The sequence below is a fragment of the Poecilia latipinna genome, unplaced genomic scaffold, assembly GCF_001443285.1.
Source record: "Poecilia latipinna isolate Pla-1442-1.1 unplaced genomic scaffold, P_latipinna-1.0 Scaffold1996, whole genome shotgun sequence".
NCBI classification, from domain to species: domain Eukaryota; kingdom Metazoa; phylum Chordata; class Actinopteri; order Cyprinodontiformes; family Poeciliidae; genus Poecilia; species Poecilia latipinna.
In genome coordinates, this window is record NW_015114612.1 from 89,577 (window position 1) to 105,453 (window position 15,877).

Consider the following 15,877-nt stretch of genomic DNA (forward strand, 5'->3'; position numbering starts at 1 on the left):
CTCGCTTCAATCGCTTTTCGCTCGCCTTTCACCTCCTCTTCCTTATATCACACTGCGTGGATGTCTGTGCCTGGCTACAAACCTCTGCTTCGGTTTGCTCATACAACTCGCTCTGAGTTCAAGCTGGCGATTTGATTCGCTAGTTGAACCACGTGGTTAGTATGACTCGCACACGATTGGTTTTTAGCTTCCAATCCTTGCTCAGTGCAGTGCTGGTAAAAGCACTTGTGTCAGATAGGGAAAAAAATAAATGCTCCGGTTTAAAATTAATTCTCCTGTCAAAATTAACAAATATTTTAACAATTTATTCCGGGTCCGGATGGGATGGCATATGGGTCCGTATCCGGACCGAGGTCCGTTGGTTGCGGACCACGGCTTTACAGGAACAACGAATGTTACGAACTGTAACAGTATAACAATTAATAGAGCAAGTAACTTATTATGCAGCATTTTGGACAACCATGTTGTTCTCAAATGCTTAAATAGTCACAGAACCCCACAGGAAAAATAAAAGAATGATAATAAACATCAGGCGAATTATGCATAATGATACAGCAGAAAAGGCCATTCAGTGTGCAACGGACACAACACAGGAAAAACCTTGCAAGTTTAACCAATTACAACAGAAGACACGAATCGTGACTGAAAAACAATGTTATGTCACCCTGTGATTCATGCAAGTTTGAGACAATACCAACATGTAACAAAAATAATTATTCTGTCAGAACGCCGAGAATAGAATGGGTCATAGAAAATGTGGAAATGTCACACAGGTAAAACCAAATAATTGAGCACAGAGATGACCAGGAAGCTGCTGTGCAAATGTCCTCCACAGACATTCCTCCACGCAGAGCTGTGGAGGATGAAATCCCTCTGTTAGAATGAGCTCTCAGATTCTCTGGAGGATCCAGTCCAGAGGAAGTGTAAGTCTGTGAGATGGCCTCACACAACCAGTGAGAAAGATGCTGAGTGGACAGAGGATGCCCTACTGAGTTACCTCTGTAATGCATGAGCAAACGCTGGGTGCGATGCAGTGCAGACGTGTGTGCCACATAACATGAGAGCGCGCACACAGGGCAGAGAAGATGAGATGCAGCATCTTCCTCAGAGTTATGTGGAGGAGGGTAAAAGTCCTCCAAAAATATCTCCCTCGATCTGAACGAGCTTGCTTTTAGGAGTAAAAGCAGGGTTGGGATACAGCACAGCCAAGCTGTCATTGGCTTGTATTCTGAGACAAGAAGGAGCAACAGAGAGAGCGGATAAATTGCTCACTCTCTTTGCAGAGGTAAGGGCCAACAGCAGAGCAGTTTTAAAAGACAAGAACTTAAAAGTGGAGCCTGATCTAAAGACTCGAATGGAGCTTCAACCAGAGCGCATAGGACCAGGGTTAAATCCCACGGAGGAGCAAGTGGGCACGACACAGGTCTGCGTACACCTCTCAGAAACCGTTTCATCAACAGGTGGTTGAAGACCGTTCTGTCACCAAAACAATCCAGGCAGGATGAAATAGCGACAGCATAAGTTTTAATAGTGCTGAAAGCTAAATTTCTGTCAATCAGCTGAAGGAGGAACAGAGATCATACGCCTCTTCTGGTGCACAGGATCTATGTGCAGGAGAGTGAACCATCTCTGGAGGCGTCTCGTGTGCAACAAACCCAGCGGGACCACCACGTAAGCCGCTGACATCATTCCCAGCAGCTGCATGACTGACAGAGTAGTCACTACTTTGCGAGGTCTGACACGGCAGAGCAGCGCCGTGCTGCTGTGCTAATTGGGCTGTCATTGTTGCTGAGTTCACAGTTGCTGAAACACAGATTCTTCCAGTGTTTCAGGATGATGGGCACGTGGAAATACATGTCCTTTAAATCTATGGAGGTGAACCTCCCATTTTTTTGGGAACCAGAAAATAGCAGGAATAAAACCCTGTGTTTTCCTCTCCTCGGGGAACCGTGGAAATGACACCTTTCGCCATCAGTTCATGACTGAGAGTGGCGTTCTGCTCCAGAGATGATAAGACCGTCTTCACGATTCCCCTGAACAGCGGATGGCTGGCTCCAAACTGCAGCGTGCAACCTTTGTTGATCAGCTAATCTATCCACCCCCAGGGAACATGCACGCCACCACTTTGAATAACGTTCTGACAGTGGGCGTGCATATATGTGAGGCGCTGTGGTCCGCATGCTGCTCTCGCTGTCATCCTCTCCACCGTCCTCTCTGCCGGCAGAATCATTCGATCCCCTCTCAGCGTAACCAGAATCGGCCCACGAACGGCAACCTGACTCGGTGGGCCCGTCGCCTCGCCTAGCACCAGCCTTGAAAAAGGCTAGCCTCCGCCTCCTCTCCTCCAGCGGGAGGAGAGCACAGAAGCGGCAAGAGGGCTGAGGCGTGTGAGCGAGATTGGCATGATGGGGGCCCAGGCATCCCTCGCAGATCCGGTGCCCGTCGAAGGACATAATGTACCCTGTCTGACAAGACAGGCACAAACGGATGGAACCGTTAGAAGACATCTTCGCTCTTAGACAGTATTGCTATTGCTGTGCTGAAGAAAAAGAGGGAGTTGTTTGTCCAATTTAACTGTTATTTATACAGACTGGGGAGGGGCCCATCCAGTAGGTGGGCATGGACTAAGATTTTTTCAGTGCTGTGCTGCACCCGAGGAATAAACCCACTAACGATAGCTTTAAAGGGCGAAGCCTATACGAAATAGAACTTGCAAAATTTATTTGACTTAAAGAGTAGAAGATAGTAGATTTTACAACCCCTCCCCAAAACCACTAAGGGTAAATTCTGGCACTGGGTGTAGTAATCAGTAATCTAAACAATTGATGTCAGTAGCAAAACGTCGTTTATTTTACAGTACAGGTAAAATCTCAATGACAGGAGGCAGAAAACACAGTGAATTTTTAAGCTTCAGGGTCTCCAAGGCCAAAACAACGAACAAAACACCCCATTTTAACTCTAAAATAAAACCACCACTTTCTAAAGGAGAACTGAAAAAGGTACAAAACCTGAACTCCCTGGCTAACCACAAAACAGGAGAAAACAGTTAACAACAAAAATGGCAGAGGACCCCTCCCCCTACTGTGAATAGAAACACACTACTTTAGTTAAACACTTGATTCTTCACAATATGCTCACAGCAAGATCATTTAAGTCCCCACAAACAGTCAGCAGACAGACAAGATCACTTCAGATCAAAGCCCAGGGGAAAAGGAATCTGACATCTCTGGCATGAAGGTGAGGTGGCATGGGGTGGCTGACGAGCTCCAACATCTTTCACCTGTGGCAGCCAAGTAGAGAAACACAAAGAGAGAGGGCTTTCTCATGAAGAGAGCCCTAGAGGTCAGTGACCGTAACAGTAGACAACTAAATGTGACCCAAATATTTTACAGGGTAAACTTCACAAAGTCATTGTGCACATCTAATTCTGAATGTCTAACCCTGATCAGAGTTGGGTGCTATGTTTGTAATGGATGTTCCCATTATTTCCATTCCATTCATGAATGTAACTTGCAAAAAAATCATATTGATACAAATTATGATTTGAGCCAGTACATTCATAATTTCTTCCTCTATTCAATCTATATGAACAATTACATCTATGTTATATTTATATTACTTTTTAGCTTTTGGACAGATTTTAACAAAGACAACAAGGTGTTTTTTTTTTTTGTTTTTTTTTTTTTGGTCGCTGTGAGCAGCTGATTAGCATCTCAAAAGTTTAAATTATATCGGGGCTACAGCCCAAAGCTCATGCAAGTTGAAAAGGAGGCAACATTTATGCTGAGTCTGAGTATTGGGCTCCAGGTTATGGGGATTAGTTTGGTTTCCTTTTCAGTTCTTCGCCACTCCGCCAGAGGGAGCCATTGGATCACTCTGCTGGGGAGGGCGTGCCTGCAGGCCCTCTCAACTATCCACACCTGAGAGGAATCATCATCCAGAGGAGTATATGAGCAGCAGACAGCCAACACTTTGCCAGAATGTTTGCCAGTTTTTGGTACTCTAGCTCCACAGTGTGTTTGTTCTAAAGATCTCTTGTGTTTTGCTCAGAGTTTATTCAGGCTCTCACCATATTCTTGTGAATCTCCTTCAGGAATCCTTCAAGGCCCTTGGGGTTGGTTTCCTCTAGTCCACCGGTCCTGAAAGAAACCTTTCCGTGACGCCTCTGCTGTCTGCTTTGCTGCTCCTCTGTGGTGACATATCTGACCAGCCCACCCTCCTATGCCTGGTCCATCTCCAGCCAGCCTACGTCAGCTCTCTCCCCAATCTGGAACCACGTACCTCCACCCGTCATCCTCCGTTTGTTTTTCAAGTAAGAACAGAGCTCTCGGCCATTAGTTATCTCCTTTTTCCACCCCCTGTGAAGCCATCTTAACCTCTCTCTTCCCTTCTGTGCCGACGCACCTGGACTCCGACCCGCTGATCCTCCTAACCGTGTTTCTTTGTTTGATTTTGTATTGTTGCAATAAATATCCTCTTTTACATCCATCTCTCCGTGAGTGTTTCTGCATGTGGGCAAAAAGCATTAGACCCATCATGACAGAACACTCTGGCCAAACTGAAGACCCAGCAGACAATCCTTAGAGCTCTCCACCAACAACAATCTTCTATTCGAAGCATGAGGCCGCTTTACAAGAACTGGGTAACCGACAAGTCGAAACCAAAAGTCGCCTGGCTGAACTAACCGATTTTCTCCGCTCACATTTTCAACAGACTCCTGATCCTGTCGGAGAACCCTCCCAGCCTTCAACTCCAGATCCTGATCCTCCAGTCCAGTCCGCGTTTTCTGACTGTCTGTTGCCTAATCCACCCAGGTTTGACGGAGATCCAAAGAAATGCAGGGGTTTCTTAATGCAATGTACAATTCAGTTCAATCACTCTCCCCATAGATTCATTCATGACTCCGCTAAGATTTCATACATTATTGCACACTTATCAGACCGCGCTTTGGATTGGGCAGAGGTTAAATTCTCTTCATCCCCCGACTACAATTGCACTTTTTCGGAATTCATAACTGAGTTAAAACAAACTTTCAATCAGGATACAGATAAGGCTCTCAGGTCCTGAGACCTGTTAAAGATAAGACAAGGACAACGGTCGGTAGCTGATTTTTCGATTGATTTTTGCATTCAAGCGGCTGCTTCTGGATGGAACAGTGTTGCGCTCAAAAGTGCATTCCTAAACGCTTTAAACGATCCCATTAAGGACAAATTAGCAACATTAGATGAACCCGAATCTCTGGAGGACTTAATAAAATTGTCCATACGGTTAGATAATAGGATTCGAGCCCGAACTAAAGAAAGATGCAATAGAAATCCTCCATCCAGACCTCTTCCAGTCATTAGCCGCACAATCCTGGCTGAGCCCTCACTGAATTTATCCAGCCCCGAACCCATGCAAATTGGACACACAAAATTGTCTCAAGCAGAGAGGCAGCGCAAAATGCGTTCTAAGTTGTGCCTCTACTGTTGCGAAGCCAGTCATTTTGTCTCCCTCTGTCCACTGCTGTTAAAAGCCATTGTCCGCCAGTAAAGGCAAGGGAGCTTGGCGGACCATCAAATAACCATAAATTCACCTCGTCTACTGTTACCTGCTTCTCTACTAGTTAACAATAAATCCATTCCAGTATCCGCCTTGCTAGACTTGGGATGTAAACATAATCTTTTGGATTCATGTCTTGTCCAGCAGATGGGAATAAAGACATCTGCTGGACCTGCTCCCCTTCGTGTTTTAGCCCTTGACGGCAAGATACTGCCACAGATTACTCACCAGTCCCAACCCATCCCACTAACCGTCTTAGGCAACCATAATGAGTGCATCTCATTTTATGTTTTTCCAACTGCAAGTTCCCCGTTGATTTTAGGATTTGAATGGTTGCAACAGCACAACCCCAATATTAATGGGGTTCATCGACACATTGACTCATAGTCATTAACCTGCCATTCATCTTGTCTCCGCTCTGCTGTTCCGCCAGGCCCACCACCGGCAGACAATTATGAAGCTGACCCACCATATCTCTCTTCAGACTCTGCTGAATATCACGACTTGGCTCAAGTATTCAGTAAATCTAAAGCCTCGTCCCTGCCTCCCCACAAACCATATGACTGTGCTATATCTGCTACCTGGGGCTCCTTTGCCCAACAGTCGACTCTACAACATCTCCAAACCTGAAAGGGAGACCATGGAAAAATACATACAGGAGTCATTAGCGGCTGGCATAATCTGCCATTCCTCCTCCCCTTTATGGGCTGGTTTTTTCTTTGTAGCGAAGAAAGATGGATCTTTAAGACCCTGCATCAACTTCAGAGGGCTGAACCAAATCACAGTTAAAAACAAATACGCCCTGCCACTCCTCTCCTCTGCCTTTGAGCCAGTTCAAGGGGCCAAGGTGTTGACTAAACTAGATCTTAGAAACGCCTATCACTTACTCCTCATCAGAGAAGGGGGTGAGTGGAAGACGGCCTTTAAGACTCCATTAGGCCACTTTGAGTATTTAGTCATGCCCTTCGGTTTAACTAACGCACCTGCGTGCTTTCAGGCTCTCATGAATGACGTCCTAAGGGACTTTCTTAATGTGTTTGTCTATCTCGATGACATTTTGATTTTTTTCTAAGAATCTACTTGAGCACAGGAACCATGTCAGTCAAGTGTTGCAGCGCCTCCTGGGGAATAAGTTGTTTGTGAAAGTGGAGAAATGTGAGTTTCACCAACCATCAGTCTCCTTCCTGGGTTACGTCCTCGAGGGTGGACAGGTCAGACCAGCAGAGGAAAAAATCAAGGCAGTTTTAGATCGGCCCACTCCTACTACCCGAAAACGACTCCAAAGATTTCTTGGGTTCACCAATTTCTACCGATGATTTATTCGTAATTATAGCCAAACTGCCCTACCCTTAACTGCTCTAACCTCAACCAAGACTCCATTCAGCTGGACCCCTGCAGCTAATGAAGCCTTTTCCAGGTTAAAGTACCTTTTTGCTAACGCGCCCGTTCTCATCCAACCTGACCCCACCAAACAGTTCATTGTCGAGGTGGATGCTTCAGATTCAGGAGTAGGGGCCGTTCTCTCTCAACTCTCAGAAAGTGATCACAAGATTCACCCATGTGCCTTTTTCTCCCGCAGACTGTCCCCAGCAGAGAGAAATTATGATGTTGGGGATCGTGAACTACTTGCCATCAAATTACCATTAGAGGAGTAGCAACATTGGCTCAAGGGCGCAGTTCTCCCCATCGTTGTTTGGACGGACCATAAAAATCTAGCTTATCTCCAGTCAGCTAGAAGACTCAATCCTCGTCAGTCACGTTGGTCATTATTCTTCTCTCGGTTTAACTTATCCATTTCTTTCCGCCCAGGATCCTGTAACGTGAAGCCAGATGCCCTATCCAGACTTTACTCCCCAGATGACTCTGAGAAGGAGCCTGCCCCCATTCTACCTCCTAGTTGTTCGGTTGCTACGGTGACCTGGTAAATTGAAGATCTTGTTAAACAAGCACAACAGTCTGAGCCTTATCCAGGGTCCGGCCCCTCCAACAAGATGTACGTACCCACAGCTATTCGTGCCTTTGTCATAAGTTGGTTACATTCTTCAAAGTTTTCTGCTCATCCAGGCATCAGTCGAACCGTAGCTTTAGTTAATCGAGGTTTTGGTGGCCGTCCATCCAAAAGGACGTTAAAGATTATGTCTCCGCCTGTCCCATTTGTGCTCGGAATAAGTCCTCCCATCAGCCTCCTTCTGGACTTCTTCAACCCTTACCTACTCCCAAACGGCCCTGGTCGCATATTGCTGTTGATTTTGTCACCGGACTGTCTGTCTCCAAAGGTATGACCACTATATTGACTATCATTGATATATTTTCTAAAGCTTGCCACCTAGAGGTTTTGAGAACTTCCTTCGGCTTTTCAAACAGCTCAACTCCTACCCTAAGAATGTGTTTAGATTACATGGTATACCTCTGGACATCCTCTCTGACCGAGGGCCACAGTTCACTGCTCAAGTTTGGAGAAATTTTTGTCGTGCTCTTGTAGCAAAGGTGTCACTCACCTCTGGTTATCACCCACAGTCTAATGGTCAAGTCAAACGAATGAACCAGGAGTTGGAGGCCACCCTCAGATGTCTGACCACCACCAATCCGTCTGACTGGAACACTTGCCTCCCCTGGGTGGAGTATGCGCATAACTCTCACGTGTCCTCTGCCACTGGGTTGTCCCCTTTCGAGGTCCCTTTAGGCTATCAACCCCCACTGTTCCCGGCTGACGAAAAGGACATCTCAGTCACCTCCGTCCAGCACCACATTCGACGGTGTAAGGTCATCTGGAACAAGACTATCGCAGCCCTTAACCGCACCGCTGAACAAAATCGTCGTTGGGCTGATTGTAAGAGGGAGGGCTGCCCCTACGTTTGTTCCTGGTCAAAGAGTTTGGCTTTCCACAAGAGACATCCCATTGAAATCAATGTCCAAAAAGTTATCCCCTCGTTTCATTGGGCCTTATGAAATTGACCGCATTGTTGGCCCATCGGCGATTCATCTGCGACTGCCATCTTCACTTCGTGTCCACTCCACGTGGTTAAACCGGTCCATTCCACTCCCTTGTGCCCCACGGGTGAGCCCCCTCCCACCCTGGACATTGATGGTCACCCGGCTTACTCGGTCTGCCGGATTGTTGATTCTCGGAGGCGTGGGCGGGGTTGGCAATACCTGGTGGACTGGGAGGGTTATGGTCCCGAGGACCGTTTATGGGTGCCGGGCTCGTTTATTTTGGATCCATCCCTTATTTCTGATTTCTGTTCATCCCAGTCCCCTGGCTCTTCTGGACCGCCAGGTGGCGGTCATTGAGGGTCGGGTAGTGTTGGGTTCCAGGTTATGGGGATTAGTTTGGTGTCCTTTTCAGTTCTTCGCCACTCCACCAGAGGGATCCATTGGATCAGTCTGCTGGGGAGGGCGTGCCTGCAGGCTCTCAACTATCCACACCTGAGAGGAATCATCATCCAGAGGAGTATATGAGCAGCAGACAGCCAACACTTCTTTGCCAGAGTGTTTGCCAGTTTTTGGTACTCTAGCTCCTCAGTGTGTTTATTCTGAAGATCTCTTGTGTTTTGCTCAGAGTTTATTCAGGCTCTCACCATATTCTTGTGAATCTCCTTCAGGAATCCTTCAAGGCCCTTGGGGTTGGTTTCCTCTAGTCCACCGGTCCTGAAAGAAACCTTTCCGTGACGCCTCTGCTGTCTGCTTTGCTGCTCCTCTGTGGTGACATATCTGACCAGCCCACCCTCCTACGCCTGGTCCATCTCCAGCCAGCCTACGTCAGCTCTCTCCCCAATCTGGAACCACGTACCTCCACCCGTCATCCTCCGTTTGTTTTTCAAGTGAGAACAGAGCTCTCGGCCATTAGTTATCTCCTTTTTCCACCCCCTATGAATCCATCTAACCTCTCTCTTCCATTGTGTGCAGACGCACCTGGACTCCGACCCGCTGATCCTGTTTCTTTGTTTGAATTTGTATTGTTGCAATAAATATCCTCTTTTACATCCATCTCTCTGTGAGTGTTTCTGCATGTGGGCAAAAAGCATTAGACCCATCATGACACTGGGCAAAGAGGGGAGGTAGATGAAGCCATTTAAACCATCATATCCATCACATTGTGGGTAATGTAAAATATTTGGCAGAAAAATGAGATCAACTGCAAGTGCCATCAGAATCAGAATGGTGAATTATGTACTTCTTTTGGCTGCAAAACAATAGACTTTAAGCAGTCTCTCTGCCCAACTTATGCATATGTGCAGAGAATTTCAAGAGGGATGGCAAAAGAAAAGAAGACATATTGGTACTGTCAACAACAGATGGTACTGTCCAGTAGATGTGCTACTGTGCAATATTGTTTCTTCAGCACAGATATTACACTGTTAGCTGTATGTTTTGGACCATATCTAAGAAGGCAGTTCTCCAGTAGTATATTTTACATAATGAAAGTTGTTTTCATTATGTAACATCCCACTGGTTTTAGTGGTTTTAACTCTGCTACATGTCCAACATTTCAGCGGTTTGTCAGCTACTCTGCCAGTAGAAAGCAAAATGTTGGATTTGTTTTATGCTGTTGTCAGGGATTCATCACCTCTGCCTACTCTTATTTTCTCTGCTCACTGTATAAACCCCTTGTTCAGAGACAACCAGTAGTAAAAGATCAGAGAAGATGGTCACACAAAACTGAAGAAAACCCTGCATGATTGGTTTAAGGCTATTGATTGGGATGAGACTGGAAGTCAAAAAAGGTCTTCAGGAGTGCCCCAGCACTTCAGAAGACCTCAAACTCCAAAGCAGGTCAAGTCTACTTTGGAGACTCAACCAAAGCAGTTTCCAAAGCTGCTTTGTTTACCAGCGGGTCCTTGCTGGTAACAAGAACCCGTTCCTTGTTTACCAGCTGTAATATCACAACAGCTGTTGGTAGAATGGATATGGTTGCAATATACCACTGGTGAACTTTTTTTAAAGAAAATAATAAGGACCATAGAAGATGGTATCTGGTATGATGTGTGCTGGCTGATCGGAACCGATTAGATGAGCTCATTAGGAAGACCAGGTCTGTACTAGGATAGCTCTTAAATCCACAGCAGGTAGCGGGAGAGAGGAAGTCTCTTGGACAATGTCTTCAACTCCATGCATGATAATTTGTGTACAGAATGTCATTTTTCTGGCATTGTATATTTTCCCTTACAATACAATTTGTGTGTTTTTTTTTGTTGTCATTATTGCTTATATTTATATCTGCATTTGATATTCCCACAGAGCAACAATAAAAACTGGTTTTATTCCATTCTACAAGTTTGTTTAATACTATATCAATAAACATACATAGAGATAAAGATATATATTGTTTGTTATTAAAAAGTTTATTGTTTTTCAAATTTGTCAAATCTGTCACTGTCATGTATGCCATTTGGTCCTTAGGACATCTTTAATGCAGTGATCAAGCAGAACCCGTTCCTTGTTTACCAGCTGCCCTGCTATTGGAACGTTCAACTGTCAGACCACACTCGCTCTGAAAAATGCTACAAAGATGTATCAGACCTGAAGGTGAGATCAGGTGTTCAGAACTTTCTACAATCAGTCTTTGCCAATATTTAAGGTGACTGTAAAAAACAAAAATGTCATCTTGTTACATTGCTTATTATTGTGTATGATTATTGTATACATTTTGTATATTTATTTCCTTAACAGTAGTATCTTCAATTAGTATATTTTTGTGTAAGAGTCATCTATTGAAAAATAATATGAAATGTGCTGTGTGACAGTAGATCAGAAAGAAAAATGGATGTAATATAGTTAGCTTGGTTCCATAACAAGCTAACTATATTTTTGACCATTATTTGTGGAATGCCATGGTATACTGAAGAATTGTTTTGATATCTGCTCAAAGAGAAAGTAAACTTAACTGTTTTCATCAGACTTTGTGTGAATTATTGTAAATATTTTTTGAATTTATCAACTGATGCATAAGAGCATTGAACGTAAACAAGAAGAAACTGAAATTCATGGAAAACATTATAGTTTTTCTAACTTGAAACAAGTAAGCAATCCATTACAATGACAACAAAAATGTGTCTTGGAACATACGTGACTTAACTTTTTGCCTATCCATCAGATGAGTTACTGTGGTACAGCAGGAAATAAAACAAATGTTTAAAAGGCTGATTACCAGCCCACTGGTTAAGCATTTTCTGAGCTGTGGGAAATTGCTTTAACTTTTCTGTTTGGTTCTCCTAAACAGGTGATCCACTGGAACTCCCCCAAGAAGCTACGAGTCAAAAATAAGCATGTTGAGTTCTTTCGAAATCTTTATCTTACTTTTCTGGAGTATGATGGTAACCTGCTGCGACGGGAGCTGTTTGGCTGTCCAAGCGAGGCTGACCCCAACAGTGAAAATGTAGGTGAAACTTTTTCTGAAATACCTTGTTTTGCAGCACAGTAGAGCTACGGACAGTTAAGAAGTTAATAAACCAACTGTTCAAAGTACATGTGTGCTAAACAGTGTTTTTTCAATTGTAAAATAACTTTCTAATAGTTTTTTGGCCTTATGGTGAACTGCAATACCCAAACTTTTTAAGAATGTCATGTTAATTTGAACATTTTAGTATTCTCATGAAATCCTAACTCCAAATTTTTGCTTCACAAGGTGACATCTTTTGCATAACTTCTTCTTTTCGAAATCTTCCTTCCTCCTTTTTTCTTGGTCCAAACATTGCTTTTTGAAAGATTACTTACTGTGGTTTTTGATGATAGGCTGCAGACATAATTTTTGGTGTTACTTTTATACTGTTTGGATAAACATAGCAACAACAGTTTTTTGAGTCGGCTTCAGCTGATCAATATTTAAAAAGCTAAAATTATCTAGACTTTGAGAACCCACAACCCAAGATAAGCTGAAGAGAAGTTGTAGAGGCAAAGTGAAGACAGAGAAGGAGGAAGTTTAAAAAGTTGCTTTTATTTCTCAAAAAGAGGTCCTTGACAAATAAAAGGATGAACTTGAAGTGCTGACAAGAATCAAGTCAGAGTATTGGGAATGCAGAGTTAAGTGTTCAGTAAGACATAGCTAAAGGATCAAATTTCCTACACCTGTATCTTTCTGCCTGCCTTTCAGACTGTACGGGCAGACAGATTTGTAGCAAAAAGAAAGTAGGTGGATTAGAAGTGTTAGGAAAGCTACCAGCCTCAAATGATATTACGGCCTCAAATGTATGAAAAGGTGCATGCAGCAGACTGTACTTAAGAATTAAGACACTTTGTACTTCTTAGGCTCCCAGTATTTGTCAGAGAGTCCTATCGTCTAAAGAATATTTTGGATGAGTCTTTATTTGTTTGGTGTATCAGAAATGAACAAGAGGCCGAGTTCAGAGAGCTGGTGGACCGTTTTGTGGCTTGGCATGGAAACACGTATGTTTGCTGTGGAGAATGCAATCTGTTTTGCCATCATATTATGGGGATATTGACATCAGTCAGCAACTTTTGTTCTTAAAGTTTTTATTATTTCAGAACATTATTAACTAATCATTAATAACTAACATTATTTTTGGTGTTTTGATATATTAGGCATCACTGCTTGATCCTTCAGTAAGCATAGTCTTGGTGACGTGGATATCTCCACACCTATCCATTTTCCGATGTGTTGTAGTACTGCTTTCCAGAATGGAGAAATGCATTTATATTCCCAGATCGCATGTATAAAGTTCTGGATTCCGTTTTGCATTTCCAGTATAGGTTATTGGTGAGTAGACCCATTCTATGAAGCCTGGAAGAGGTGAAATAAAATCTATAGTACGTAAATTTTTTTCTAGATTCTTTAATATATTTCCCATTATTTGACAGCCAAAGTCAACAACTTAAAGAAACTCAGTAAGCTGATATGCTGAATTGCAAAAAGTTATTCTCAAAATACGATCACTAAGGATTTATAGTTCGTTATTAATCATTTTGTAACAAGATGGAGAATGTAAACATGGAGTGCTGGGGTGATTTATCTGCACTAACTGCAACTCGGATATTTCAGTCATTAAATTGTTTCTGTGTTTTTTTCTTTTCTTGCAGCTGCAAAAGACTCTTTCCGAGCTTGATGAAGATGACCCCTGTTATGAATTTCGGCGAGAGAGATTTACAGTTCATCGAACACATCTTTACTTTCTCCACTATGAGTATGAACCCAGTTCTGACCAAAGTGATGTCACTCTTGTTGCCCAGCTATCTATGGACAGGTACTGCTGTACACCTGAATCATATACTCTTTGCATTTCAGAGATGTACACTAAACATTTTTGGTACATCTGTTAAAGTGGATATATCATAGCGTATCATTGGGGGCGAAGGAGGAGGGGTCCAGGGGGGTGGGTCAAGAGAGAGATGGTGGAAGGGGGTGACGGATAGGGGCGGACAGACAGACAGCGTATTGCAAGAAGGGGAAGTAGGTCTGACTGTGCGCTAACCTCCCCTGTCCCCCCAGATATGCTATTTTATTTATATAATTATAAGTAATTTCCACTATCAGTAATGTGTCTACCAGAGGATTCCTCTGGTCATTATCTTTCATTAGAGTTCTCATTGATAGCTGTATGTTGAAGCACTGAGGAGTTACAGTCATTGAAGTTTGTATAGCAGATTTTGTCCAAGTGTGTCATTTGGAGACTCCAAATGGAGACTCCATGGAGACTTGGACAACACCTGTACATCCTCAAAAATAAACATGTCCAAAATGACATTTCTTTTTTGTGCTATTTTGATCAGTCTTGAAATCCACAAGCAGAATACTTTATTCTACAGATTTATTGTATTTTCCAGTTAATACATTCCACACTCAATGTGCATTTACAAGAAATAAAAATGAAAAATCCGGGTGAAGCAAAATTTTTCAATTTCTTTTGTTTCAAACATAATAGCTACAAATTACTTAAAGTATTTTTGACTTGTCATCTTCATAAAGAGACCAAGCTTTTGCATGCACTCCAAATTGTTCAAGAACACCAGCTGATTTAATTTGGGTATACCTTTTCAGTTGTTTTTGGTGATTTAGGGGGTGAGGATTAAGGGGTTAAAATAGGCTGCTATAAGCGTTTTTAGCGGACATCTCAAGGATTTGCAGGTTTTAGCTGTTAGGTTATGTAGTTCCACTATAAGCCTATAAAACTCCAGTGTTTGGAAAGTATAGTTGATTTTAGTGATTCATATTTTATGAGGTCAACATACTTGTCCTTCCCCCTCTGTAGGCTCCAGATGTTAGAGGCTATCTGTAAGCACTGGGAAGGCCCCATCAGTTTGGCCCTATACCTTTCAGATGCTGAGGCACAGCAGTTCCTGCGATATGCACAGGGATCTGAGGTGCTGATGGGCCGCGGAAATGTAGGTTACCATGTAGTCTACAAAGAGGGGCAATTCTATCCGGTCAATCTCCTGCGAAACGTTGCCATGCAGCAAGTCAACACAAACTATATGTTCCTATCAGACATTGATTTCCTCCCCATGTATGGCCTCTATGAGTATCTCAGGTAAGAAAGACAAGTCTTTCAATTAATTTTTTCAATTTTATTATAGTGCACAACTTCCTTTGCATTCATTGTCTTTCCTTGCAGGAAATCAGTGGTACAGCTTGACATGGCCAACACCAAAAAAGCCCTAGTAGTTCCAGCCTTTGAGACTCTGCGATATCGCCTCTCCTTCCCGAAGTCTAAGGCAGAATTACTCTCCCAGCTGGACATGGGCACACTCTTCACCTTTAGGTGTGAAACAGAAACACTTATATTATTTCTTGTCATGTTTAAGTGTTACTGCAAGCAGCTTTACTTCTCCTTTACTTTTATTAAAAAATATAGCATGGAAACATTTTTGTCCAGCATCTCAGAAAGCATAGGCGTAACTTCCTGAAGGACTAGTGTGGACATGTCCCCACCAACTTTGGCATGAAGGGGACAATCCCCACCAATATTTCCTGCACCTTTTTTTTCTAATGTGCCTTCATCTATGTAACTTGGTATAGATGCCGAGTTACATACACGTTGTATTCAAAGCATTTACAGACAGGTAATGCTTTTTAAAATTCCTTTGTAAAACGTAAATGGCAAGTCCTGGGGCTCAGTGCTCTAGTGGATTGGACATAACGTGTCACATGCGCTATTGCTTTACATTGAGTCAGGAATATCGGTGGTCGGGGAAATGACACAATCAAACAAAGAATCTGAGAAGGGGACGCAAAGTTTTGATATCGTCAACACTACGATAGCAAGATAACAAGGTCCAAAGGGATCACATTTCACAGGTCAGTAAAAAGCTTTAATTAAAAAATATATATATAAAGAAAGTGGAGAGTAGATTAGTTATGCTAGGTTAACTTTTATCACCTTAG

General features: G+C 43.1%; 1 protein-coding gene and 1 long non-coding RNA gene across 3 annotated transcripts in view; both read left to right on the top strand.

Moving 5' to 3' along the window:
• Positions 1–15,859, top strand: part of LOC106935662 (glycosyltransferase-like protein LARGE1) — a 28,511-nt gene extending 12,652 nt beyond the window's left edge. The window contains exons 2-6 of the mRNA XM_015016236.1: positions 10,942–11,067; positions 11,762–11,917; positions 13,576–13,739; positions 14,745–15,023; positions 15,108–15,859. Of these exons, the coding sequence (XP_014871722.1) occupies positions 10,942–11,067; positions 11,762–11,917; positions 13,576–13,739; positions 14,745–15,023; positions 15,108–15,399 (1,017 nt within the window). The 3' untranslated portion in view covers positions 15,400–15,859. The remainder of the gene's footprint in view (positions 1–10,941; positions 11,068–11,761; positions 11,918–13,575; positions 13,740–14,744; positions 15,024–15,107) is intronic.
• On the top strand, positions 3,160–9,529 carry LOC106935663 (uncharacterized). 2 transcript variants are annotated; one of them, XR_001421940.1, is made up of 4 exons: positions 3,160–3,997; positions 4,094–9,047; positions 9,144–9,362; positions 9,448–9,529. It is a non-coding gene; the product is annotated as an uncharacterized LOC106935663 (long non-coding RNA). The 2 variants fall into 2 exon arrangements; XR_001421939.1 differs by lacking the exon at positions 3,160–3,997 and having other exon boundaries at positions 4,005–9,047.
• Positions 15,860–15,877: the final 18 nt, after the last annotated feature.